Source organism: Excalfactoria chinensis, chromosome 4 (assembly GCF_039878825.1).
Source record: "Excalfactoria chinensis isolate bCotChi1 chromosome 4, bCotChi1.hap2, whole genome shotgun sequence".
In the NCBI taxonomy this organism is placed as follows: domain Eukaryota; kingdom Metazoa; phylum Chordata; class Aves; order Galliformes; family Phasianidae; genus Excalfactoria; species Excalfactoria chinensis.
Genome location: NC_092828.1, coordinates 75,365,746 through 75,391,678, shown reverse-complemented (window position 1 = coordinate 75,391,678; position 25,933 = coordinate 75,365,746). Strand labels below are relative to the sequence as shown.

Here is a 25,933-nt window from a genome sequence, read left to right as displayed (position 1 = left end):
GGTGTCAGGCTGCAAGGTTCGGGTTAATATCTTCATTTCTTCTTAATAGATGGGGAAAGCGAGACCGGTAATAATTGTCTGGCTCTGAGGAACACTTAAGTCTTGATTATACTTAGCTTCAGCTGCTTTGGAATAAGTAGGAAGGAAATGAAATGAAAATGGCTTGCTTTTTAAGATGCTTGAATGTTGTGCTCTGGAGCGCAAGATAAGCCTATAGGTAAAGGGAATGTGTTACCTCCCCCTCCTTCCCCGATAATACTCCAGTAGTTGCACAGCGCTTCTCAACTGAAAGGACTTAAACACGCTTCACAAATCATCTGTTTAGGAGGCAACAGCCCAAATGCAGCCACGACTGGGGTGGACTGCAGTGTCTGCCGTGCGCAGCAGTGCTCTGCCAAGGACCATGCATGGCTCTTGCCTACCTGGTGCACAGCATAGGAAGCACGTTCATGTAATGAGCAAGGTCAGGTTTTGGTCCCCAAAAAGATGTATGTTGTAGAAACGTAAAGTGCTGGGAAATGAGTATGAAGGGTCCTGGTGCTTTTTCTGGCCATTGGTTTCCACGCCTGAGTGGCGGCTCGGCGCAGCTCCTCACTGGGGCTGGCGGGGCGTTTATAACAGCTCCACTAATACTCATTTGCTCAGAGTGCTCCTATCTCTCAATTCCTTGGCGTTCAGAATTGGCCACCTGAGCCCGGCTCTGCATGCCCAAGCATTAGGAGAGGGACTGTTCCCTGTGTAGCCACTCATGTTCCCATGGTGGTGCAGTTGGGTAGGCAGAGAAAGGCACCGGCCCTCCTGGAGCCAACATTCGTCATTGTCTTAAGAAAAAGTCCATGAGGCCACTGAGAAATAGCAGCGGTCGTGTGTTACATGTGGGACAAATCATGAGCTGCACACAAGGTCTAATGAAATAAATGAGTTACTCCCAACCTGAACGTATCCCAAGAGCTTCACAAGTTTCAGGGTCTGCTCCCAAACCAGATAAGGGCTGATTTATTCACTATGAATAATTCAACCAGCTCCATTTATTATCTAGAACATACACTAATCCCCTCCAGATATTTTCTGTGTGACATCCATGTCGGCATTTTATTTATAGGCTGTTTATTGTGCAGAAAACATGAGGAGTTTGTTATCAGCAGAGATGAACAAAAAGCTGGGGGTTTGCCTCTAAAATTTGGAGCTCAGTATAAGACGAAAATCTGGAGAGATGAATTCTGGAGAGGAAAAGTGCTGGGTTTTTTTTTGGAGGCATTTCAGATAGCAAAGCCCCAAAGTTAATTAACGTCCCCAGTCAGATGCTAAATGGGGATGGTGACTGCACCCCGTTGGGTTTTTCAAAGTGCATTGTCAGTATGGAGCTCAGGAAGCCTGCAGATCTCGGACAGTGTTGGATAAGTCAGCATTCATAATTCATAGACTATCCTGTGTTGGAAGGAACACATAAGGATTATGGATCCCGACTCCTGGATCTTCACAGGGCCACTCAAAAATCAGACCTAAAGCAAGTAATTAAGCAAGTGGCCTTTGTAAATTCTTTCACAGATCTGTTTTTCTGTCCTTCTGCTGGCAGAAATGGCTCAGTTCTGCATTTATTTTGTGCCAGCTGCTGGAGAAAGCTCCCATTTCTTCATCCAATCTTAATGCGGGGTTTGGTAGCCCAGAGCCCTTGCAGGTAGGGAAGGATGTTCACTGTGGTGAGCTGAGGCACTTGTGTTGTAACATGCAGTTCCTCACCCTTAACCACAGAAAACCTTTCTATCTTAGTTCATGGCCTCCCTTTCCAAGGGTCTCTACCAGCACCGGGCTCGTGTTGTTAATAGACTCTAATGACAGCTTTCCAAAAGCAGGGGACTTGCCTTGCTCTAGGTGGGGTAGTCAGGCTGTAGGGACACCCCTGAGCTCCAGTGCAATCAGTCTCAGTCAGTAGGAGCTTTGCCCTCTGCCAGAGCATCAGAAGAGGCTTTGATGGGGTGCACAGGTGTGGAAGTGGTTCGGATCAATGAGAAGTAGGAATTCCGCCTGGATGTGCCTGGGGGATGCAGGCTTGGAGCAGCCTCACAGCTGCAGCTCATTGAGAGGAGCGCGGATGTGGCTGTCTTCATCACAAACCCATCAGCTAATGGAGCTGCTCTTCAGGTACCCAGAGGCTGACGTCTCCGCACAGACATGGATTTGTGGCCAGGCCAGGAAGCATGTGTTTGACTCTAGTACTAATCTGTGCTCTGAACCTCATTAAATTGATTCTTCCAAGTCAAAGGGAAAGCGCTATTGTGTCAAATTTGAAAGATATAGGCTCTGAGCTGTACCAATAGTTGTCACTTGATGGGCTGAATTATTTTTAAGGCAGTTGATTTATCTGAGCTGAAGGCTTTAGATCTCTCCACAGGAGAGTTCAGGATATTTAAGGTGCACAAGAGAAAAGTCAGTGTGGTAGTAGAGGCCAGGGTTTGTGATCTGGGGTTCACGGGCAGCACTGGGGGAGCAGCTCTCGCTCCTTCCTCCCACCTCAGTTGGGACAGACAACATTTGTGAGCATTCTGAGGGCAAATGGGTTGAGGGACAACCGAAACATTCACACATGGCATCGTCAGAATGCTTTGATTTGCTTTTCATTTGGTGATAAATTCTGCCCTATAACTAAAGCATCAGAATGAGGGCTGGGAAATAGAAGTTGAAATGAAACGAATCAGATAAGGGTGAAGCAAGCTATTTTGCTAGCTTACTGATGGAGAAACAAAGTTCCTAAGCGAAATGATGTGGTTGCAGTAGTTCACTTTAGATTTTGACGCTTTTAGTTTATTTTCAGAAAAGTTTTTTTTTTTTTTTCGGTAGATATTGGTTCTATTTATTTCCCGCACCCTCAGATGAAGCCATCCTACCATCTCCCTTAAAGGCTGGCGTGAAATCTGCCTGCAGTAAGTGTGCAGTGAAACGGCACGTTTCTTCACATTCAGCAGCCGTGGGGGACCACAGGCAATATGCATCACAAACCTCTCCGTGCCTTGATGCTAAATGCTGAATACTTGGTCCGTTACTTCCCAGTAGAGGTGCTGGGAGATGGAAACAGAGCTTATGGTGTCAGAGCAGGGCTGCTCGCCCCAGCTTCATGTGATGAGGCTGTCAGTGAGGGGTTGCTGTGTAATCACCCGTGACACAAAGTGCATGTGAGCAGGCCTGAGCCTCCACATGGGGCTGTGGCAGCACTCTGCTTCTTTCTGCCTCCCCCCATGCACGTCTTGGGTGCCTCAGTCTTCAGCCTTTTGTGCTGGTGGTAAATGTGTTAGGGTCACAAGTGAGGGGGCAGGAAGGGATTTGCAGCCATACAGCTGTATTGCATACAGCAGGCCGGCTTCCCCAGCGCCGCTTTGTTTTGCTGCAGCCATTTCGCAGCCATGTTGCTGAGCGAGGTCTCAGTAATGCCAAATATAACAGCTCCTCAAACCCTGGAGAAAGTATGCCTGCTGCACAGAGGGCACGGGAGTGAGCTTGGTCAGCAGCCTTGGGCATATGCTGGTGGTGTGGAGCTGATAGTAGCTGGGGACGTTTTATGTCCATCTTCATGCAAGAAAAGAGCTTTGCTGTGAGCGTTCTGTGGTTGCTCTCTGGCCTGCAGTTAGCTAGAAGTAGTTTAACCGTCTGATGATCTCAAAAGGCAAGTGGTGAAGGTGGCTTCCAGGCAGGTGCACAGGGTATGTGTGAACCAAAGCACAGGAGTGGAGGAGGGGGAACACCTCATCTCTGGTGGGAACAGGGGAGGTCAGAGCAGCTATGCCATGAACACGGTAAGCCTTGTTTTTGACACTTCCTCTTGGATCTGCTTCTACAGGAGCTGGAGTGAGTTTTGGGAGTATGCATAGAATGGATCTCTACAGAACAGAAGTAGTTTTGGAGGAAAAGAGTCATTTGCAGCAACCAGATGCTATGGGAAGTAAGCAGCATGGAGCAGCAAAGCTGCAGCTCCTGCTTGCCCGGTGGCTGGTGTCCTGGCTTCCAAATGGCAGTCACACCTGGCTGAAATGTGGCTGCGTTGCTGGAGAGTCACTTGCCCTGATGTCCCTTCTGTAACTGTGCTCCAGCTTGCTTTGCCCTTGAATATTCAACAATTGATACAGAAATTATCCTTCTTCTGTAACCTGATTCCTTTCTCCCAGCTGCTCCCCTCAGACTGTGCTCCCTTGAAATCACATTAGGCTGGGCTGTGATTTTATGGGAGCTTGAAAAGAAGAACTGAGAAAGGAAAAACAACATGAAGCGGGGAGAAGGAGCTAAATTGAGGAACTGGCAGGGCCAGGAGAGAAAGCTGGCAAGCACAGCAAGGGGCATGAGAGACAAGATGAAACAGGTTTCCTTGAAAGAGTCATTGGAGCAGAGTACACTCGTTCTTTAGCTCGGAGCAGGAGGGAGCAGTGTCAGGAGTGAGAATTTCTGCACAAAGCCCTCCCCCTCTGTGTAAGCAGAACTTCCTCAGATTCTCAGGTTTTCTTTTTTTCCCCTTCTTTCTTCTACTTCTTCTTTTTTTTTTTTTTCTTTAATTTTAGTTATGTATTTTTTCCTTGGAGATGAGGTTTAGAAAGGGATTTTTACATGCAAACACCGTTTTTCCTCCTGGCCAGCACATGTTTTTCTTTACAATGGACAGCAGCCCAGGGATATGGGCAGTGGGAGTGCACTGTGCCCTGTTTTGGTCAGAGGACAGAGTAGCATCTGCTTCTGGGACATGGGCCTGCCTCTTACATGTCATCCTAACTCACTGACTCTTGGATAGCTGAGCCACGCTGCCCACCCAAGGCTTTTTCCTTGTGAGGCTTTACACTGTGAGTAGAACAGTTAAGGATGTGGTTTAGTGGTGGACTTGGTAGTGTTAGGTTGATGGTTGGATTAATCTTAAGGGTCTTTTCCAACTTAAATGCTTTAATGACTTCTCATGTGGGGCAGCCCTGGGAAGTCTGCTGGCCCACCACACGCTGTGATTTATCCCCTGAGCACAGCACAGCTGCCATGGCCGGTGGTTAGCATCGCTTCTTCAGGACATGCTGCCAGCACACTGCCCAAAAAAAGTGGCTTGAGAACTCACTGCTTGTTGGGAGCAAGTAGGTCAGTCAGAGGAGAGCATAGTTAGGAGAAGCTTGCAGTGCATTCCCTGCTCCATCTGCTCTGTCCCTAAACTCCTGCAGTTGGCCATAGTAGGAGTCTGTTGGGACAAGAGGACACTACCTGATATCATTTGCCCATTCTTATCCTCTTTGTTTTTGCACACTGCTGTGTCACGTCATGCAGTTTCTGTGCTGAGAGGATGCTTCCAGCTCTGGTCCACATAGAAAGCAAAGCTCTCATGGCTCCTTTCCTCTGCCACACTTCCCTTGCCATCTTGACCTCAAATCACAGCTTCTGTAGCAACTTCTCCATCATTTAGTTTGGAGTGGGAGGGACTTTCTTTATTCTCTTTGCATGACAATTAGCATCCAGCTGAGATCATTAGGCATGTTTCAGTCCATAGAGAGAGTCAGTCCCTGCCCTGGAGAGCGTACGCCTTACTCGATGAAGCAGAGTCCCATAAGGAGGTAGCAAGGGGGTGGGAAATGATGTGATGCTTGAATAGGGCCACTATATTTGAAGCTGTTTCTGTTTGTGGGGGTGTATGGGCAGGGTTGCGATGCCTTCTTGATGAGGCAGAGAAGCAGAGTCATAAGCTACAGACTGAAGGGAGTGCAGAGAGGGACAGGGAAAGGAGATGATTGAAAGCAGAGTGCTGCGACCACTGTAGAGGTCTGCAGTTTGCAGCAAACTGCTTGACCTCTGTAAGATTCTCAGCTCCCCCCAAGCAGTGCAGAAGAAACTGGGTGTAAGTAAGAATCAGAGCCTAAGTCTCAGAGGCAGTGCTGAATTCATCACCTCCCAGTCCATTGGGCGAACCAGCAGCAGCAGCAAGCTATGTTATGGTCCCACAAAAAAACAGTGGTGTTGCTGAATCAAAAGTCCCTTCTGCATGAGGTGCCAGGTTGGATGTGGAGGGATACACCCAGTTGATGAGCCCTATACCCAGCAGGATGCTTGATTTAATGCTTTGGAACAATACAGCTACATGCTTGATGTCACTTATTAGCCTTTGGTGGACTTTCCCACTTTTCTTCACTTCATCTGTGGGCCATTTCCCTGCAGCAGGACACAGCTCATGTTCCTGCATCTGCTTTGGTAGGAGGCAGAGCTGGGGCAAGGAGCAGGTCCAAGCAGGAGGAACAAACCATATTTCAGTCAATAGGAGCCTTGGAGATGTCCCCACAAGGAGGGCCTGACACCCCAGACATTCCTTTCCAAGGGTGTTCTGGACTGCACTCCTTGGGAGGGGATTAATGGGACCGCCCACCTTGCTTTGCCTGGAACAGGGGGCTGCAGCAGCTGCTTCTGCAGGCCTGGTCAGCATCAGACTGCCCATAGTGATACTTCATTTTAATTGCAGTGAGTGGCATGGGAATGGGAGGTGCAATTAAAGGAATTCCAGCATCTCATCTGAATCTTACCAGTCTGTCCTGAGAGAGCATCTTAGTTAATTGCACACAGTGAGAAGGTTCAGCTTTTAGCCTTTTCAAAGGAAATCTCTTCTTGTCTCATCAAACACCCTATCAGCTTAAAGAACAAATAAACAAGAGCACCTGCCCGAAGTGCTAAATATTCTTTTGCCATTATCCTATGAGGTTCTGTCCTCACCTTGTCTCTCCTGACACCTGCTTTCTTCTTCCAGCACAGAGTTGCTGCAAGAACAACATCATGCATTCAGAGGTAAAGTCTGATATGCAAGCAACACTTCAGCCATGAGTGGCTTTGCTTTGCAAGCAACCCAGGCATTTCCTAGAGATCACAGTAACTGGGCTGCATCCTTGCTTGGCTCTGAAGGTGTTTACACATTACTTCCCACTCAGGCCATGCCCTGTCCAGAGAATGACGTGAATACAAACTGAAAAGAGGCACCTTCTTCCCTGTGGTGCTTTGCATAGTACTTCATTAAGTGTTCAGGATCTTCCTTTTTAATCAATTCTGTCCCATCTGTATATAGCATCCCATGTCTCTGCCTTTTCACTAATAGCCTCGTCAGGGACAGTGCAGACAGACCGTGCTTCTATAAACCAGAGTCTGGCTGATGTCATGTCTCGACTCAAGGACTTTCCTTGATCCTTTGGGTAATGATTGTTAATCAGATGCTACAAAACACACACGTCCAGGTCACACGCCCCTGAAGCTCACAGTGACAGATTTCTGTGTACTGGGTTACATTCCCATGAACAGAGGAGCAGGTACAGTGAAAATCATCACCTGTCTTGGGGGTTTCACATAAGGAGATAACATTCGGAAGGACAGTACGTGGCATTACAAGGGGACTGAAGAGTTTAGGGGAAAGAAGCAGTCTGGGTTTGTTGGTGTGTATAAAAGCCTGCTTTTCCTGGTCAGCAGAGTTACTCAAAAGCAAGATGGCTAACATTCCAACATGCTCAAAGCATTCTGTGCCAGCAAACCAGTTAATTTTCATGGCCTTGGGTGGTCTGCAGCTGGGGATCTGGAAGTTACCAGAACTACAGCTGCCTATTTTGGAATCTGTAACTCTGTGGATCATCCTCACCGTTTTTGTCAGCTTTATGTGAAGGAAGCTCAGACAGGGAATTGCACTACAGGAAAGATATCTCAAAGTTTAGGTCTCTTTTTGTGCAGCTGGGACTGAGCGTTTTGTCCCTGCTTGCACATGCACGGGAGCAGACATGAGCAGAGGTGTGTGGGAGCTGGCAGGCAGAGATCTCAGGAGGCAGTGCTTGGTGTTGAAAGCCCTGTCCAGTTCCATCTGCAGAGACTGCAAAGGTGAGCAAACCATGATTGGGGAGTTTGCAATCGACAGCATAGCGTGTGCAGCGTATCTTGTTTGAAGGCACCTGACAAGAGCACAGGACATGGTGATGGTTTTTAACAGCGAGATTGTATTATAAAAAGAACACTGTCTCAACTGAGATTCCCAGGGCAGAGGCAAAAGACATTCAGACAAGGACGGCACTGCAGAAGTGAAACAGATGGGAAGTTCAGTGTGTCACCTTGAAAACACAGATCATTGGAGCTCTGCTCCTGTTGTCCTTGAGAGCTCCCCCAGTCACTCCAGCATCGTGGCCAGAGAGGTTTCCGGCATGTGATTTGGAGAGGAGGACCTTGCAAACACAGTGGAATTTATATTCTCCTTTTGCTCTTTGTGTTGGGAAAACAAAACCGAGTCTCCCTTCACTCTGAGATTTGCACAGTTCTGTTGCACCGGAGGTTTATTCCTTCCTTTCCATCATACCCTGCATTCAGGAGCAGCACCAGATTCAGAGCAAAGTGGTCATTACTGTGGGTCAGTGACAGGACTAAGGGGAATCCTGGCACTGCCCCACCTCTGGCACGCATCAGCCAATGCCGTTAGTAAAAGTACACTCTGCTGCCTTTTAACAGTGCTTACACATCATTTTAGAAGGATGTTTCTACTCACAGTCTCAGTGGACAAGAACTTCTGCATCAGATTTGAAGGTTATTCTGAAATAAGGTTATTTTATTTAGCTATCAAAGCATGGAGAGCTTCTCCAGACCTTTTGTGTGTTCCCCACAACGTGAAGCTGACTGCAGGGAGCAGCTCAGGTGTTGTCAGATCTGTTTGCAGGCAGGGAGGGATGCGTGGGATGCTGTGGAGAGGGAAATGCTCGCCTGCACAAGGCTGTGTGGGTGAGGAGTTGCTCAGTGCGGCTAGATCTGAAGAAGCTTCCTAGCGTGAGCTGCACCCACCAAGCCTTGAAAGAAATATACCCCATTCCTGGGTCTCCTCCAATATCTCCTGAGATTTTACTGAGTTGTGCAGCATCCCAAAGGGTGCGCCTGAAATAGTTGCTTTATTTAGCCCTATGATGAAGTGACAGCGTGGACCCATCGAATTCATGTCAGCCCACCTGAAATGCTAGCCATGCTTCCCAGGCTAGCAGCTTGCTTTGCTGTGCTGCACAAGGGATGTGCTTGGAGATGCAGAGAGAAGTAGGTGCCACAAATAGAGAAAAATATCAGAGCAATAAAAGCTGGAATGAATCTAGCCATGGTTTTAATCCCTCATCCCAGCTGTTATTAGGATTTTTCCAAGGTCTCTCTCCAGTAGAGGAAAATGAAAGAACCTGTTTCTTGGTCTCCATCTCCTCTATTTGGAGATCTCTTGTTGCTACTGAATGCAAAAATAAACAACAAAAAAACACCAGGAAAAAAAACCACAAGAAAACAGCCAACAAAAACATGCCTTCAAAAAACAGAATTTGCAAAGCAATAATAATAATACAATAAATATTTTAATCCTAATTTAGGAAGACCTATCTTCAGCTTGTGGCTTTGCTTTTCTCTTTGGCATTTGACAGAGACATGAGCTCTAAATAAAGCAGAGGAAGAATCTCATAGATGAATACAGAGAGACAGGTGCCAATACAGGTGTCAATTTGCAAATTACACAACGCGGGGATCTTTTGGCAGTGCACAACTGTGCTTATCTGGTGCACAAGGTAACCTGAAAATGCAGAATGTGGCTTTTGGGTTGTGTTGTGCTAACCCTGTGAGTTGAAGCTGCTAGTCTGAAACTGGGCAGCCCTAACCTGTATTAGCTCTGGCAGTGTGTGATCCACAAGGTGGAACTTAATCTTGATTAGAGCTCCTGGGGTCAAATGCAACTGGAAATGCTGGCTGATCCCTCATGTGTGTACAGAGGTGAGGGAGGAGGCACAGGAAGGAGCTAACTGGGTTGCCTGCTGAGGGTGCCCAATAACCAGCAGGTAATGCTGACCAGATCCAAGCCCACACAGCCAGCAGTGCTGATGCTGCAGGGTGTTCCTTGGCTTTAGATAAATGCACGTGATGCTATGTAAGTGTTCCAGTATATTTCAGTGTTTGCTCCGCTGATATATTACTGTATTATTTTATGACTGAAGCTTGGCGTAAGATTGCATTCACGCCAAAATGTGTGTGCTACTCCACATGTGATCCAAATGGCGCAGCCCAACTCTTAGAGTGATACCTCTTTTTTCTCTGGTTCCTTCTGTTGAAAATCCTAAAAAGCCCATGCTGTTACAGAGAAGTTAACAACCTCCATGTGCCGCACAGCAGATGGTACCGTAATGTTGGAGGCGTTTTTTACAATAACCTTTTTTTCACATGGGGAAATTGAGGTGTAGAGAAGTTTCCTTCTGATGCTTGAGAACTGAATCAGCGGGGAAGAGAAAACGCACGGGTGCAGGAGTTCAAGAAACAGCACTTCCTTGTGTTTTAGGGGCTGAGCTCATCCTGCTGCCAGGTTCCTTGGAGAGCAGGTTGTTTTCTGGGAGTCCAGCTCCACAGAATGGATCTCAGTGAAACATGGTGGTGTGAGTCTTCTGAGGTAGGATCCATGGAAAGAAAAAAGTGTCATTCCACGCTGTTTTTGTTCTCCACTGCTGGTGCTTTGGGCAGCTTTGCAGCCAGCCATGTAAGTGATAGTCTCCTGATGAGAAGGGAAGCACAAGGTCAGAAGGTCCTTGTGGAAGCGCAGAGCATTCCCTTCACAAATAGTTCCTTGGAGGAAGGAGGAATGTGAAAAACGTGATATCAAAAGGATCAGAGGGCTGGCCATCCAGAAAAGGCAGTGAATTATTCATAATAGTAGCCAGAATTATTGGTGAGATGCCCAAATGCCAGATTTATATATTTTCGTATAAATCTTACCTCCGATAATTCTGAATGAAAATACATCTGTAAATACCAACATTTCCCAATGGGCTCCCCATCTAAAGGCAAGGGATCTACCTCAGCTAGTGAGCAATTCCTCATGAATAAGAGCCACTGAAATTAGATCAAACTGCAAGACAATGACAATAACAGCTCTGATTTTTCAGAGGGAGCTGAATTACTTGTGTTCTACACTTGCTGCAAAGGCTGTCAGTGGCACAAGAGCAGCTCTTTAATGCTGATCCCTTCTGAAAGCCTGGGCTTGACAGCAAGTGCTAAACCCCTGGGATGTCTGACCCTCAGCTCTACTGAAACTTTAGCATTGGTTGTCCTAGACCTGAATAATGAACTTTGCAGTACAGCCTCTGACCCGAGCAGCCAACCCTATGTTGAGAACTCCCAGGGTTTTCCAGTTAAGTGATAGAACTGATGGGTGGCATCTAACCTGGATATATCATTGCATTTTTGTTGTTGTTGTTGCCTTCTCCTACGCCTATTCTTGAGGAGAAGCAATGTAAGCTTGTAGTGACTCAAACAGGGCTTTCAGAAGTTTGGGATGAATGTCAAATGTTATTATGGGCCCAGCAGCTGGCATGGAAAAGAAAATGGCCCCAAGGAAGAACAAAGTCAGCCCTCCTCATTAGCGTTGGGTTTTTGGGCTTTCACTCCCAGCTTGTCTGTGCTGTGCCAGTGCTTCTTTGTCTGCCTGTGATCTCTATCTCACTGTTTCACAGTATAAGCCATGCCTCCATCACCACATACCCTACTTCCCAGCAGTACCCTTTGTGATGCAGAGCATTCAGATGCTGGAGGGGTCTTTCCCTATCACCTGTGTTCAGGCAGTGGGGCAGACCTGTTCACCTGGCTTTGAGGACTGCTGTTGTCCAAGCTCTGTGACTCTGAAAGGGAACACTGTGCCTCCTTGTGTCTGTTTTGAATCATCTGTAGAGGCAGTGCCATCAGTTTTAACTTGCTTTAGCTTAACGTGCAGCATCTGTTTCTATTTAGAGCTATTTTAGGACCTCATTTTCATTACCTTGGCTCATCCCCTTGTCTAACAAGGGTGAAGGATCAGCCTAGAGAGTGAATTGACCACCTGATGGCAAACGCTCTTTTTTCATAATCTCATTCCTATGCAAGGGACATTTTGGTACCAATCATTCATTACCAGTTAGCTGACAGCAGAGCAAGGGTGAGGAAAATGAAGCAGAGAGCTGTGTGCTACCCTGCTCTGCCTCCTCCAGGCAGGACACCATGTCCGAGGGAGTGACCTAGGAGCACCACATTTATTTTAATGGCATGGTTTGAGAAGTGAGATCTGAACCAGCAGGGAGGGCAGCAGAGGGAAGGACATGCCATAGTTATAAAAATTACACTGAGATAAATCAATAGAGGGAGGAGGAGAGATGGCAAAGTCAGACATTGTTCCTTTGCCCATAGGAGAAGGAAACAATACTTCCATGGTCATGGTTGTTTAACACTGAAAGGGAGCAAAGACCAAGTCAAAGAGGAGCTGTCAAGAGCAGGTGACAGCCATCAGTATGGGCTGGTGGACCTGGATTCAGGCTGGGGGCCTTGTTCAGGCAACCACTGAGTGCCAGACATGTTCCTGCATGGCACTAATTAGCACCTTTTCCGTCAGACTGAAAAAAGGGGTAAGGAGCAAATTGATTCACAGCAGCAGCAGCAAGCAGCAGAATGCTGGGCTAATGATGTGAACAAGTGCCAGTCCAATCCGAAGAGGAGTTACCTCCCAGAAGTGCTAGTTACCGGTTAGCTGGGTACTCCGTCTCTCACTAAAACTGAAAGTTCTCATTATGCTGGAAACCCTGTTTTCTGTCAACAAAACACTCAAACAAATGTTGAACCAATTGCACCAAAAAAAAAAAAAAAGAGATGGATCCATAGCAGCTCTTTCCAAGCTTCCTTTTCTAATCCTCAGCAAAATGTATCTACCCGGGGACCCTTAGTGTCTCAGTTATTCATATAAATGATTTACACTCTGAGTTCTGTATTTCACGGGGTTAATGCACAATACCACTATGGTTACATGTACAGATTAGGTGTATAGAGCACTGCTGGGCTTTGTCCTGATAAACAACAGAAAAAGCTGTCTGTTTGCAGTCTCTTGTTAGCTGGCAAGCAGCTTTCCTTGCCTGTATTTGAAATGTGTACCTGAACTTAAGACTGGATTTAGTTGGTGTCTGCATAGTGCTTGGCGCTACCTAAGTGTGGTGTGGATGTCCTGACCCTGAGCCAGAAATGAACTGGGAAAGTTGTCAGTGGATACAGACATTGGCTGCCAAACTCCAGAGGTAAATGTTCGGACTGTGACTCCAAATTATTGGGCTCCAGACCAGGGAACATGGCTCTGCTTTTCCTGAATCCATCTCAGAAAGGTGTATTCCTCTTTCTCTTTCACAGGAATACACCATTGATATCTTCTTCGCTCAGACATGGTACGACCGGCGTCTTCGTTTCAACAGCACCTTGAAGGCCCTCACACTGAACACTAATATGGTGAGCCGCATCTGGATCCCAGATACCTTTTTTAGGAACTCCAAGAGGGCTGATTCCCACTGGATAACCACTCCGAATCAGCTCCTCCGCATTTGGAATGATGGAAAAGTGCTCTACACACTCAGGTATGTGCAGAAGGTACTATAGCTGGCTGCTGAGGTGAGGAAGCGAGATGGCCAAGGTAGCGTTTTCCATCTGTTCTGGGACAGAGTAGTGGAGAGGGTTCCCAATGCTGATGTTCCCAGGCATGCAATATTGGTTGCAGGATGAGCCTCCTCTTGCTAAGAAAAGAGCTCCCCCCAAAATGTTAAACTATTTTTCTGCATCGCACTGAGACAGAAGTCAGAAGTATAAATGGTTTCCAACGTGAAAACTGTTTTAATTTTTGTGTTGGTCAGCCCTGTCATTTTGATTTGATAATAAACATCTGTGCTCTTTCCCCATAAATTCCCACTCTCAGAAATGAATCTGAAAAGCTCACTAAACAACAAGGCTTGTTGAATGTGAAAATTAGATGTTTTTCCTCACTTTGAAAATATCCAAACATATGCTTTGTTTTGCTGCTGTTTTGAAATGTTCCTGCAACCAGCCAGATCTTCAACAAATTAGTGTCTCTCTTTTAAGGAAGCGAGAATCCCTCTGTCACATTATAGTGTTGAAATCAAACTACCTTCACTAGAACAAAACATCAGCCTTGCTCTCTCTCCCTTTCTCTCTCAGGCTGACAATCGAGGCGGAATGTCTGCTCCAGCTGCAGAATTTCCCAATGGACACTCACTCCTGCCCTTTGGTTTTTTCTAGTTGTGAGTATCCATATTTTAAAAATAGTTTTAGAAGGCAACTAGAGAAACTTCAGCACAGTAAAACTCTTTTATAAAGGAGACCCTCTTCCCTTTTATCTGCATTTTCTCCCGATTTCTGTGTTCCTCTTCGAAGGCCATTACTGCTCGTTCCCTAGAGTATCCTCCCAATCTTGGTCTAGAAGAGGAATTCAGATACAGGACCTCTGAGTTTCTTCTTCATCTGGGTGGACAGTTGGAGGTGTTTATTTCACTGGCCTGGTCATTCTGATCTCCTGGACAAGATATTCTGCATTGCAGCTTCATTCTCTTCCTACTCTCCAAGGGGACAGAGTAAGGGAGACTCCAGCTTTGGGTACTTTCTGTACCCATTGGTACAGAAAAGCTGTATCTCCATTGGTAATTTTGTCTTCCTGCACTGAGAGATTCCTGTCCTCATGCGTTGGTTGGAAACCTGATTTAGTTGCTGTAGTTCTGTTTTGGACTCTCCCGCTTCCCCTGCCACAGAGGAGATGCAACTCACATGGCTCTGAGTTACTTCAGAAGGAAGCAACAAGCTGAGGAGATACCACTGCCTCATCTCTTGCCATCCCTCATTCTTTGCTAATTAACTGTACGTGCCATGTGTTCTTGATAATTAGAAACACGCTGTGATTTAGCTGCCAAGCTTTGCTCCTTTCCTCCTCTGAGGAGCTTTATTGTAGGTGTCAAGGTCTCTTCTTCACAGTAGACTTGTTTCTTTGCCAAGAAAGCCAGAACCAGGAGAAGCCATGCTCCAGCCTGCAGGAGCTAGACCTCCTTCTCAATAGAAGACACAACTCTTCTTCTCCATTCAAAGACTGCTCCCAGGTTGATAGGAACAGAGACCCATTGCAGTTACAGATGTGTTTCTTCCCATGCTGTCAGCTTTGTATTCTTGGTGTACTGATATCTGGGAAAGAAGAGTAGCCATAAGAACTGGTGAAGGCCACGTGCTGCCAAGGGGTGCTGAAACCCTTAAAGACTTCATACTGGGGGAGTCCTGCTACACCAACTCAAGTCTAACTCCCACCACTGCAGTACTTAGAAAGGCTGCATTTCTAGCATTGCTTTTCCCCTCCCTAGGACTGAAAGTGGTCAACAAAAAGAGTTGCAGTCCCTGCACCCACTGAATGCAGGGACACATAATGGTGATCTAATCAAGGGCATCAGAAATATCTACCTGAAAAACTTCGTTTTCAGAGGATCTAGAACACAGTCCAAGTACTTCTGTAAACCAAGGTGGTGTGTGAGAGGGAGGCACACCACATACTCTGTTGTTGATGTCTTTCCCTTTTCCCCAGATGGCTACCCACGTGAAGAGATTGTCTATCGATGGAGACGCTATTCCATTGAGGTCTCTGACCAGCGCACCTGGAGGCTCTACCAATTTGACTTCACAGGGCTGAGGAACACCTCGGAAGTTCTCAGGACTGGAGCAGGTGAGGCAAAGGGAGACAGCCCACAGAAACACCAGTACATCAGAGACCTTCTGAGACACAAAGAGGCCACCAGACAAACAAAGGGGAGGTCACAACAGTACAGTTAGAGGAACATTAAGAAAGGAAAGATGGACCTTTGCTAAAAGGAGCAGAAGTAATGAAGTTGAAAAGTGCAGCGAAGCCAAAGCAGTGTAGGCCAGAACACAGACACTTTGGAACTGTAGGGTGATAATGCTGATGTGAATTAAGCTATCCCTAGTGAAAGGATTATGAGGAAGAAGAGACAGAGTTCAGATTCCCTCTTGACAGAGTATGTGAATGCTATGTAGATTCCTGGGTGATTATCATCATAACACAGATGGAGAAATCAGAACTTGTAGATCTCAATTCTGTCTTGGTCTTTCCTTCTGTAAAGTGATGTGAGGCTGAACACCTGAACTATAATTTAAGAGCCAGAAGAAATGCTGCATGTGTGAAGGAACAAAGAAATGGAGGCCCTTCAGCTCCTCACATCCCGCTTCCTTTCCGCAGACAACCAAGGAAAGCCTCTTTGGATTGCTGACTATGCAGTCAAATGTGCATGGGTCATATTTTTCAGTCCCCTGAAGCAGCAAGTTCAAGCAGTGTTTCTCCCACCCTAGAGAGAGCTACTACTGTCAGACAGCCTCTAATTTGGATAGAAAAGCAGCACAAACCAGGATGAGGAGTGATGCAGTAAAAGTGTCTTGAATGCACCAGTTTGCCATTCGTAATTCTCTTTCTTGGTAATTGCTTGCAGGCTCCACCTTAACCCTAGAGTTATCGGGTTACTTTCTTTCAGTCCTCATTATAAGCCTCTGAAAAAGAGGAAGAACTTCAGCTGTGAGTTGCTAAATGAACAATTAGGATGTCTACCACCACGTACCTTTTCCAGGGGTAGAACCAGAATCTAAGAACTGATTGAAGGACATGTCTTTTGTCACAGCTCAGATAGTTAGTTGACAAGACAGGCCATGTAGCCTTGTTATAGCTAAAAAGCTTTCTATAGAAAAGAAACTATTGAAGCAATCAGCCAAAGATTAATACTCTCCTGAGTTTCTTCCCTGAAACTTTCCCTGACAGAGTGCTGTTCAGTGTGCATGGCCAGCCAGCTGGCCAATTAGGCAAACACAAAATCAGCTGTTAAACTGGTCGTGAAGCCAGAAAATCAGACAGCCACAGAGCCAGCCTGCCAGGGAGATAGCCACAGAACCCACTAGCTGCTAAAACAGCAAGCCAGCACAATGCTACAAACCCTACCTCAACCATGCACGTTGCTATCTGTGAAGCTAGCGAGCCGAGCAGTCACAATGTCAGGCACAAGAACAGCCAGATGGGCACTTAAAACAACAGAAACACTCCAAATTCTGAAGCTTTCTGCATCTTAGTAAGCTACATGTTGTGATTTCAGTGTCTCTTTCACTTCTTTTTTTCTAGGGGAGTACATGGTGATGACAGTTTCTTTTGACTTAAGCAGACGTATGGGTTATTTTGCCATTCAGACTTATATTCCCTGCATCCTGACTGTTGTTCTTTCGTGGGTTTCCTTTTGGATCAAGAGAGACTCTACACCAGCCAGGACATCTTTGGGTAAGAGAAGGGCTGTTTCATACATGTTGCTTGTTGACCACTGCTGCACCATTAGCAGACTGGAACTCCTGGAATATGGAAGCTCCTAAAGCATTTAGGCATTATTAAGCTTAGTGACGTCCAGCCCTCTTTCTGTTTATAGTTCTTAAGCTCAGCTGAATTTCTATCTATCTGTGCTTGCCTGGACTTCTGGACTAATTTAAGATGGCAAAAGAATCATTTCTTGATCTGAGTTCTGAACATGGCCTTCTCAAGTGGACAGTGTGGTATTCTTATGCTCCAAAAGGGAGAGGAAAGGGATGTACTGAGGCATTGCAGTGCTGACTGAAGATCTCTGTCCACATGCACCACATGCATGCCTTCTACATCTCCTCATCACTTCTCAGGGGCTCAGTGTAGGTCCAGTCACATGAAGGTTGTAGGGTAATGAGCAAAGTTGCCTGGCCATATAAATAGAATCCCAAACTAGCAGGAGCTGGAAGTTCAGTAGGTACAGACTTTGTCAATTACACTGTAGTGGGAGCTCAAAGAATGGCAACAATTTCCCTATTGTTTAGATCCGCTCCACAATCTGCAGTAGCTCTTTGAGGCAGGATAAAGCTCATGTTAATTGAATCCTGCTCTGATAGGAGGTAGAGAGAGCTTTACAAATCTTTAATGCACTTCAGCTGCATCTGCATTTTGCAGAAAGCTCAGCTTCCCAGTGCTGTCCCTCCAACCAGCCCAGCTGACTTTCCCTTTAATTGAAGGTAGCATTCCCAGCCCTGCCTGCAGGCCTCTGCAGGGTGAGGAGAGACACAGGACTGTCAGCATCAGGCAGGGCTATTCAGATGAGTATCCATTCTGAACATTCCTTCCCACCTCTTATCAAAATCAAATTCTTTAGAGCCCTGGATAGGGCCAGGAGGAAAAGAAGGGTGTCATTTCCAATGGAGGTGAAGGTACACTATACTCCATGGCTGTGGAAGGAGTGAACAGCAAGAAACAAAAGGACACCACTGTGGTGAGTGTCTCAAAAAACAGAGACAGGCTCCCACAGGAGGCAGAGCTTTGCTGTAGAAAAGGATCTCAGCACATAAAGAGTAATGTGTTCTTTGTATATATGATCCCCACTACATTTCAAGCCCATCGGCCTCCATTAAAACGATGTAAACTGGACCAGTTCAATTGGCATTTCAAATGTATGGGAAGTCACATCACAGTTGCTAATGCAAATAAGATAGGAAAATTTGAAAATCTCATGTTATGCTCCCACCCAGAGCCACTGGGGTGAGCACCTGTGTGACAGGTGGATATAGATGAGTGCTAGAGAAAGAGGAGCAGGTGTAATTGCCGCAGCTTTCTCCACATCCTAAAAGCAATGGCTGAGAGCGCAATACCAGCTCTTGGAGCTGATCGTGTATTGGTTCCTAATGCTTGATCTCTGAGAACAGGTTTGTGAGCATTAATGCTACTTAGAAATCCATTCCAAGCCTCATTTGAGCCACAAGAGATTCATTACCATCTCCCATCCAGTTGATTGGGCCAATTCCATCCTGGGGACAAATACTCAAAGGGAGAACAATTCATCCACTGCCTGCTCAAAGACGCCTGCCTAACAGATATTTCCTAGCATCCAAGCCATTGCACTCTGCACACAGCCTTAAACATAGTTCAAGTTCCATTCTCCTTTACCAGTACATGTTGATGGCCTGTGCAATGTTCTGGTTTCAGACAGCTCTTTTTCTGTGGTGCACTGTCAGAGGTGTTACTGCAGGACCAGAGTCTGGCTAAGCAGAGCAGAAAAGGAACCAGATGTCTAAAGAGGGGAAATTGAGGTGTTTGAGGGACTGAGAGCATGCTGAAGACAGAAGTGCTTTTCTTCATTACCTGAACTAGCTCTTTTTCCTCTCAGGTATCACCACTGTGCTAACAATGACCACGTTGAGTACCATCTCCCGCAAGCACCTTCCCCGTGTTTCCTATATCACAGCCATGGATCTCTTTGTGTCTGTGTGCTTCATCTTCGTCTTCGCAGCTCTCATGGAGTATGCTACACTCAACTACCTGGTGGGAAACAAGAAGCCACTGGAGCACAACAGCAGGAAAGCCAGACTGGTAGGTTGAAGCAGCCAGCAGAGCTGTATACGGTTAGAACTCCAAGCCCTTCAGGAATCTCTCTCCTGAGCTTGTACTGGAAACTGCTGAAACTGTTTAGTGCCTGAGATGTACTTTGTTCATAAAGTCCTCAAACCAATCTGTGCGCTGGGTCAGAACGCTTGAAATTCAGACACAACCAGAAAAATCCCTCGAAACTCCCATAAAACAAGGAGGTCTCTGTCGGGGCCAGGAACCTTGTGCTTAATTCCTGGAGAGCTTGTCAGTATAGTTTACATGACTAAACATAAATGTCCACTTTAAGATAGAGCAATCCACACCCAGGCTCTTTGGTCTTTACTGATTTAATCTTTAAGGATTACATAAGTATCTCAGGTCACACAGATGCAGAGACCTACTGTCTTTTGTGGTCTGTCATCAGAAAATCTGCTGAGTGTGGAGACAGCAAACCCAGAGATGCCATAATCCTCTTGCTATCAGCCTAGGCTTAGTGCAGATACATCTGACACATCAGATGAAACAGGCCCCTGAGCCGACACACAACTGAAAACAAATAGACAGATCTCTGCCTCCCCACTCTCCTTTCACAGCACAGGTGGAGAGAGCTCTCCGTGAGGTTGGTGATATGCCTCCTCTACTGGGGCATGAGGTTAAGAATTGCAAACAGCCTTGCCCCAGCTATCCTCCAGCAGATGAACAGCAAGCAGAAGACATACCTGGACTGTGTGCTCTGCCCTCAGAGACAGCAGAGCTCAGGGGAATGAGGGAAGGGGCTTGTACAGCTGGAAAGCAAACACCCTACTTGCTGACTGTGTCAAAGTTGGGGAACCATAGCAAGTAGATTTTTGCTGCCTAAATCTGTGCCCTAGGATGCCAGGGAGGAAACTCACAGTCATGCAGGTAACTGCCAAGTTTCCTCAATATGCCAATTAGATGCAGAGAAGGGAGGTGAGCAGTCATGTCCCTCCACTGAACTGTACCTATATTAGGAACTGACCAACTGACAGTTGGATAATTTTGTTGTATAAAACGTGTTTTCTTTCATTTTCTTTACCAGTAATCCACTTACCCTTCCTCATTACAGCCACCTGCTGGTGCACAGGTGATGCCATCCTTTACTGCTATCAACATCAACATCAACAACATCATGCACTGGCCCCCAGAGATAGAGGAGGACGAAGATGATGACCCTGGCTCTCCGTGCCTGGAAGGAAAGGAATGTGAGAGGTTCTTCTGCTGCATTGAGGACTGTCAGACAGGGATGTGGCGGGAGGGGAGGGTTCGCATTCATATCTCCCGCCTGGACTCCTACTCCCGCGTCTTCTTCCCCACTGCCTTCCTGCTCTTCAATATTGTCTACTGGATTGCCTATCTCTATCTCTAGCCATTCTTCGTCCTCAGCTGGAATGGACTGGAGGCCAAAAAGACGAACTTTTCAAGGAGCATAGAGAGAACAGTGTCTCTTCTGTTTAGCTGATTGTCACTATGAACATTCCAACCTTCTTCCTACTCTCTCATCTCTTCTAAGAAGAACCAGACAGCTTTTTTTTCTTCTTTTTTTTTAATCTTCAAACCTATCTTTTTAGAGAATCTTCCCTTCCCCTGAACCCCATCTCCAGCACCACCAGCATTTGGCTCCTTGTAAGATTGCCCAAACAACTCCTATTCCCATCTAAAACATTAGGGATTTTGTCAAGAACAAAAACCTTGATGCTTCATTTCTCCATGCATACCTTCCCCAAAATTCCATGCGAAGTGATTGCAAATGGAGTATTCTGTGTAGTTACTAAGTCTGCAAAGAAAATAAAATGTATTTTACACCTTCTGTACCACCTACACCAGAATAGACTTTGTGGAGTGCTGAGGGCTTGGAAAGGTCAGAAAGAAAGAATGGTAAAAGAAGGTGATAGTACAGGATAGTACAGTTCCCACAATAGCTGTACTTGATTGGAATGTTTCGAACCTGCCCAAAAAAAACTGAGAGTGGCACAGACAAGAATGGAGTAGCCACAAGCCTCCACCAGCTCCTTGTAGGATATCTGCGGAGCATTCCTAATGCATCACTTCGCTTGTTGTACCAAGTGGCATCCAAGAAACTCACCCAGGGAGGCATTTTTCTTCAGGTGGTGGTGAAAAGCACCTCACAAGTTTTGGAAGGCCCACCTGCTTTACGGTAGCAGGCTTTTCAGGGCTTGTGTTGGCACTCAATTTATGACCGAGGCTTTGAGCAGTAAACACAGCTTACATTGAGCATAGCCAAAACAGGTAGAAAAGTCCTTGTGGTATGAAGACTAGAAGCAGTCCCATGAATCCATAGAGCAGTAGATGTCTTTGGCTTCTCTCATGTGATCGGGGCCCTATTCTATCATACGTGGTAGCAGGGTAGTGCTCTCATTTACAAGGACACTTGTTGAAACCATCAGATCTGTGCATGGTGGTAGATGCTAACTTGAAACGTGGGTATTAGAGAAAGGAACGCCATCAGCTATATGTGCTGCACTTACTGGTAGTGGAGGGAGCGAGTTCCTGCAGCTCAGATGTTTCCTTCCTTTTTTCTTTCTTTCTTTTTTTCTTAATTTAATATTTGAATTAAAAAACAGGCTTCATTAAAAACTGAATGAATCCTTCCACTTGTCACCAACCCCTTTCCTTCCCAAAATGAAGAAAGGGAGCAAGTGCTCCTTGACAGCTCTCCAGCAGGTCAGGCACAGAGATGGCTGCTGTGCAGAACCCTGTCCACTGCAGTGGGATTCTCCAACAGCCCTAAAGAAAAGGGCTAGAGAAATGCAAAATATAGTCTCAACTAGAAAGAAACTACATAATGCAGAAAGGCAAATTCAGGTCCGATGTCTGTACCGTGTAAGTCAGCTGCATCCCCGTTTATACTAGATGCTGAGGTGGACCACAGCATGACTGTGAAAGGCAGTGTGCCATTAATATTTGCTTGCTCTGTAAATCACAAACAAAACCAATCTTTTTAAGAACAGCGTGTATTAGACAAATTGCTACTTAAAAGGCTCATCATGAGAAGAAAAAAAAGCTGGCATGTCTGCAGAGGAAAGTTAGGAATGGTTGGCTCTTCGGACAGCTAATGGGCAGGAGGTTTTATATATTCTTAGAGAGCAATTTGATCTGGTTTAAAGATGGATTTTGACACTGTTAAATCTGATCTGAATAATGAAGTGTCACATTCAATTCATTCATAAATACAGCTTTACCTTGGTTCCAGAGGAACAGCTAGAGTGCCTAATTAAGTATACAATAGTACAACACTCAGCTAAGTATAACCTAATGGGGTCAGACCAGCATAGCTCTGGGAAGGGGAAATTGTGCCTGTCTAACCTGTTACTGTTCTTTTAAAATACCAAGTAAGAGATAAAGGTTACCCAGAAGCATAATTTGCTTAGCTACTCCGACAGCTTCTGAAAGGATGGAAAGAAATTATGGCGGGTGGTTCTAACTAAGGAAATTGATTTAGCAAAAGAATTATTAAGGAGGTTCTAATTAGAGGAAATTAACTGAGGAGAGGGGAAAAAGAATTGTTAAGGAGGCTCTAATTAGAGGAAATTAATGTTTTAGAGAGAGACACACAGAGAGGGAGAAGTCTAAGAAAAGAATCAAAACAACTTCCAGACAAGGAGGGCTGCTGGGTGGCAGTGCCAACTCCCAGCCAAGCAGGTTGATGTTCTTCTCCTGATAGCAAAGTACTATTAGATGTAGCAATAGAAAAAGCTCCTATGACTCAACTGTACTCAGACAGGGAGCTGAATTAGATAGGGACCTGTGATCTCAACAGGAAAGAGCATCCTAGATTAAAACTGGCTCACATGACAGCCTCTGAGTGAAGCATGTCTCCAGATGTCAGAAGACAGCTGCTTGTGTGTGTGTGGGAGGGGATGCCCTAGTGGCAAGACAGGGCCCATGCCAAGTATGATCATTAACAGAATGGTAGCATAAAAGGTATGCAGGCAATGTTGGCTATGGTGAACAAAGGCAGCAACACCTGGAAGGGGAACATCCAAAACAAAACTGCTGGACAAGAAAATTTATTATACTTGCCCAAAAGAGTCTAAATATCTCAAACTCATTGGAGCTTCAGAGCACTTGGGAGCCTTGATGGATGAAGATGGTACCAGAGTAAATGTTTCAGCCCTCAGAGCAACAGCATGTTGAAATTAGACCTTTAACAGAATAAGTAACTCAGGAGAGAAGCGCAGTATACAAGTGATCTAAGAGGATGATAGGGTCTTGGGCAGAATAGACATGAATAACATTTCACACACACAAATAAATAAATAAGACAAAGTCAACACCTCAGTTATTTAACCAGTGATGAAGGATTTGGTGGAGGAAAATAGTCCATGTGGGCTGGAGCACTAGGAAACTGATTACTTAGGATGGGTAAGGAGGAGGGAGGGGGCTTTTTGGCATAGGGAAATCTATGCCCATCACAAGTAGCTCAATAAATAAAGGCATGAACAAATTCAAGTATGTTTTTAGGTAAGCTTCAACAGTTTCTCAAAAAAGGAAAGCCAAGAAAAGACATATATACACACACACACACACATATATATATATTATAATTACTTTGCAAAGCTTCCATTTCCTAAAAACAGGTGCAAGGAATATGGGGCACAGAGACCTTCAGCAGCCTGAATTTGTGGCCCTTTTTGAGCAGGCATGGGAAGTCAAGCCCCACAGCTCCCTTCCCAAAACTGCTTCAACCACCTGCCTTTCCTTGCATTCTGTAGTTTCTGCCATCAAGCTGGAGTGCCTTTTTTGTATTGCAGCATCTTTCAGCCTGGGACAGCTGTTGCTTTTTCACCAGTCTGACTAGCTCGCTCCAGGGTACACAGCCCAAGAACATCTGGCTAATGATGGGGACTGAAAATGATGATCTCAGCATTATGTATGATGGTTTTTGTTTAGAAGACGAAACAAGTCAGAAAAAACAACAACAACAACAAACAAAAACAACACTATTGATTTCTCATTTCTCTGTCTCCAATTCCTCCTTTCCCTCCAAATTATACCAGATAAGGGACCATTTTTAGACTGTAAGCTCTTCAGGGCAGGGACTCTCTTATCGTGTATTTGTACAGAGCCTAGTACACTAGGATTTGATCATTCATTGAGATTTTGGGATGCTACTTATTATAGATAATAAACAACAGAATGGACTCTCTGTCTCCAGTGACACAGTCTGTCTACACCATGTAAGATATTCCATTTGGGCTTTATGAACCTGCCAAGGGGACACATATCACTGCAGACACGTCCTCACCCACAACATGAATGGAGGCTGCAGGAGGGACCCTGCCTCCAAGAGGATGCAGCCCATACGTGCCACCCCTCATGCTATTATATTATTCCCTCTCTCCCTTTAATTTTTCTCTAGGGCCATGTTTTCTATGTTTCTTCCTGCCCCACACCCGTCCTGGGGTTTTCCCAATATATCAGGGTGCATTTTGCCATCCCCAGGATCATTTCTCCCACGCATGGAGCAGGGCTGCAGCAAGGCCTTCCCATCGTCATGGAAACCATTAGGCCGCGGAGCTGCTGCCAGTGCTCAAACTATAAAATCATTGTGCTTCTAATGTGCTTTTTTATTCTTTTTTTTTTTTCTTTTTTTTTTTTCTTTTTCCCTACCTTTTCATTGCTAATAGGAGGTGTTGTTATTTTCACTCAGATTGTAGTGAAGGACTGTGCTACTTTCTGAGCAAGGCTGGGCTGCCAGCACATCCCAGGGCTGCCCCAGCAGATGGGCCAGAGGGCCCCATGGCTCGAGGCCCTTCTTGTGTGGGTTTCTTTCTCCTCTTCATGCCAGACTCCTCATACAAAGGGAGGCTATTGATAAAATAAGGTGTTCTTCTCTTACTGTTGAAATGTGCTATGTCTCTACCCAAGCCTGGAACAGCACAGCAGGCAGACACGTGGTCATTACTCGCCTCTGGGCTTAAGCTCTGATCTAGAAGGAGGGGAGAAACTCTCCACAGGCTCAGTTCACACCATCCTAGAAAGGGAAAATCTCTCTTCTCTCTCTCAAATGCACATTATATCCCTTCAAGATTTGACAGTTGCCAAAATGTTAAAAACATGAGACTGTGAATGAAGGGGGGGGGGGGGGGGGGGAGAGAAAAAGCTATATTAAGTCGTTACTTTTTATATTGCTAGGATATATTCATAATGTCTTCCTCCTAATGCCTCAGATTTATGGGCTCTGGGAAGACTGAATTTAAGTAGAATGAGCACGGCCAAACATTTTTCAAGCTCTGTGCTGAAGCACAGGAAGGGTGACAGGAGCCATCATGGCAGGGGCTTGGACACTGCCATCCAGATGACTGCTGCACTGCACTAAATTTGTTGCCTCTGCTGCTCTTTGTCAAATGAGAGGGGCTGTGTGACCCCTCCTCTCCAGCAAGAGAAACTCCTTTTGGAGAAAAGGTGTCAATAAACAGCACAGCACAACCCCTCTCTGACAGCCCGTTAGCAGCAGGATGCACCCCCTGAAGTGGCAGGCGATATAACATGGCTAGGTGCTTGGTGTTCCCATCAGAGTGGATGGGGAAACCAGGAAGAACTGCCTGCAGACCTTCAATGAAGAGGTATGCTTAGGAAAACAAAAAAAACCTTCTGAAAAGGTTGTGGGGAAAGAAAATTGACCTTTTTTTTTCCTTTCCCTCTCCAGAGGAATCTCAGGTTTGT

General features: G+C 45.8%; 1 protein-coding gene across 1 annotated transcript in view; it reads left to right on the top strand.

Moving 5' to 3' along the window:
* Positions 1–24,408, top strand: part of LOC140251331 (gamma-aminobutyric acid receptor subunit gamma-4) — a 34,889-nt gene extending 10,481 nt beyond the window's left edge. The window contains exons 4-9 of the mRNA XM_072334955.1: positions 13,168–13,388; positions 13,984–14,066; positions 15,386–15,523; positions 16,979–17,131; positions 19,026–19,228; positions 20,313–24,408. Of these exons, the coding sequence (XP_072191056.1) occupies positions 13,168–13,388; positions 13,984–14,066; positions 15,386–15,523; positions 16,979–17,131; positions 19,026–19,228; positions 20,313–20,612 (1,098 nt within the window). The 3' untranslated portion in view covers positions 20,613–24,408. The remainder of the gene's footprint in view (positions 1–13,167; positions 13,389–13,983; positions 14,067–15,385; positions 15,524–16,978; positions 17,132–19,025; positions 19,229–20,312) is intronic.
* The last annotated feature ends 1,525 nt before the right edge of the window (positions 24,409–25,933 follow it).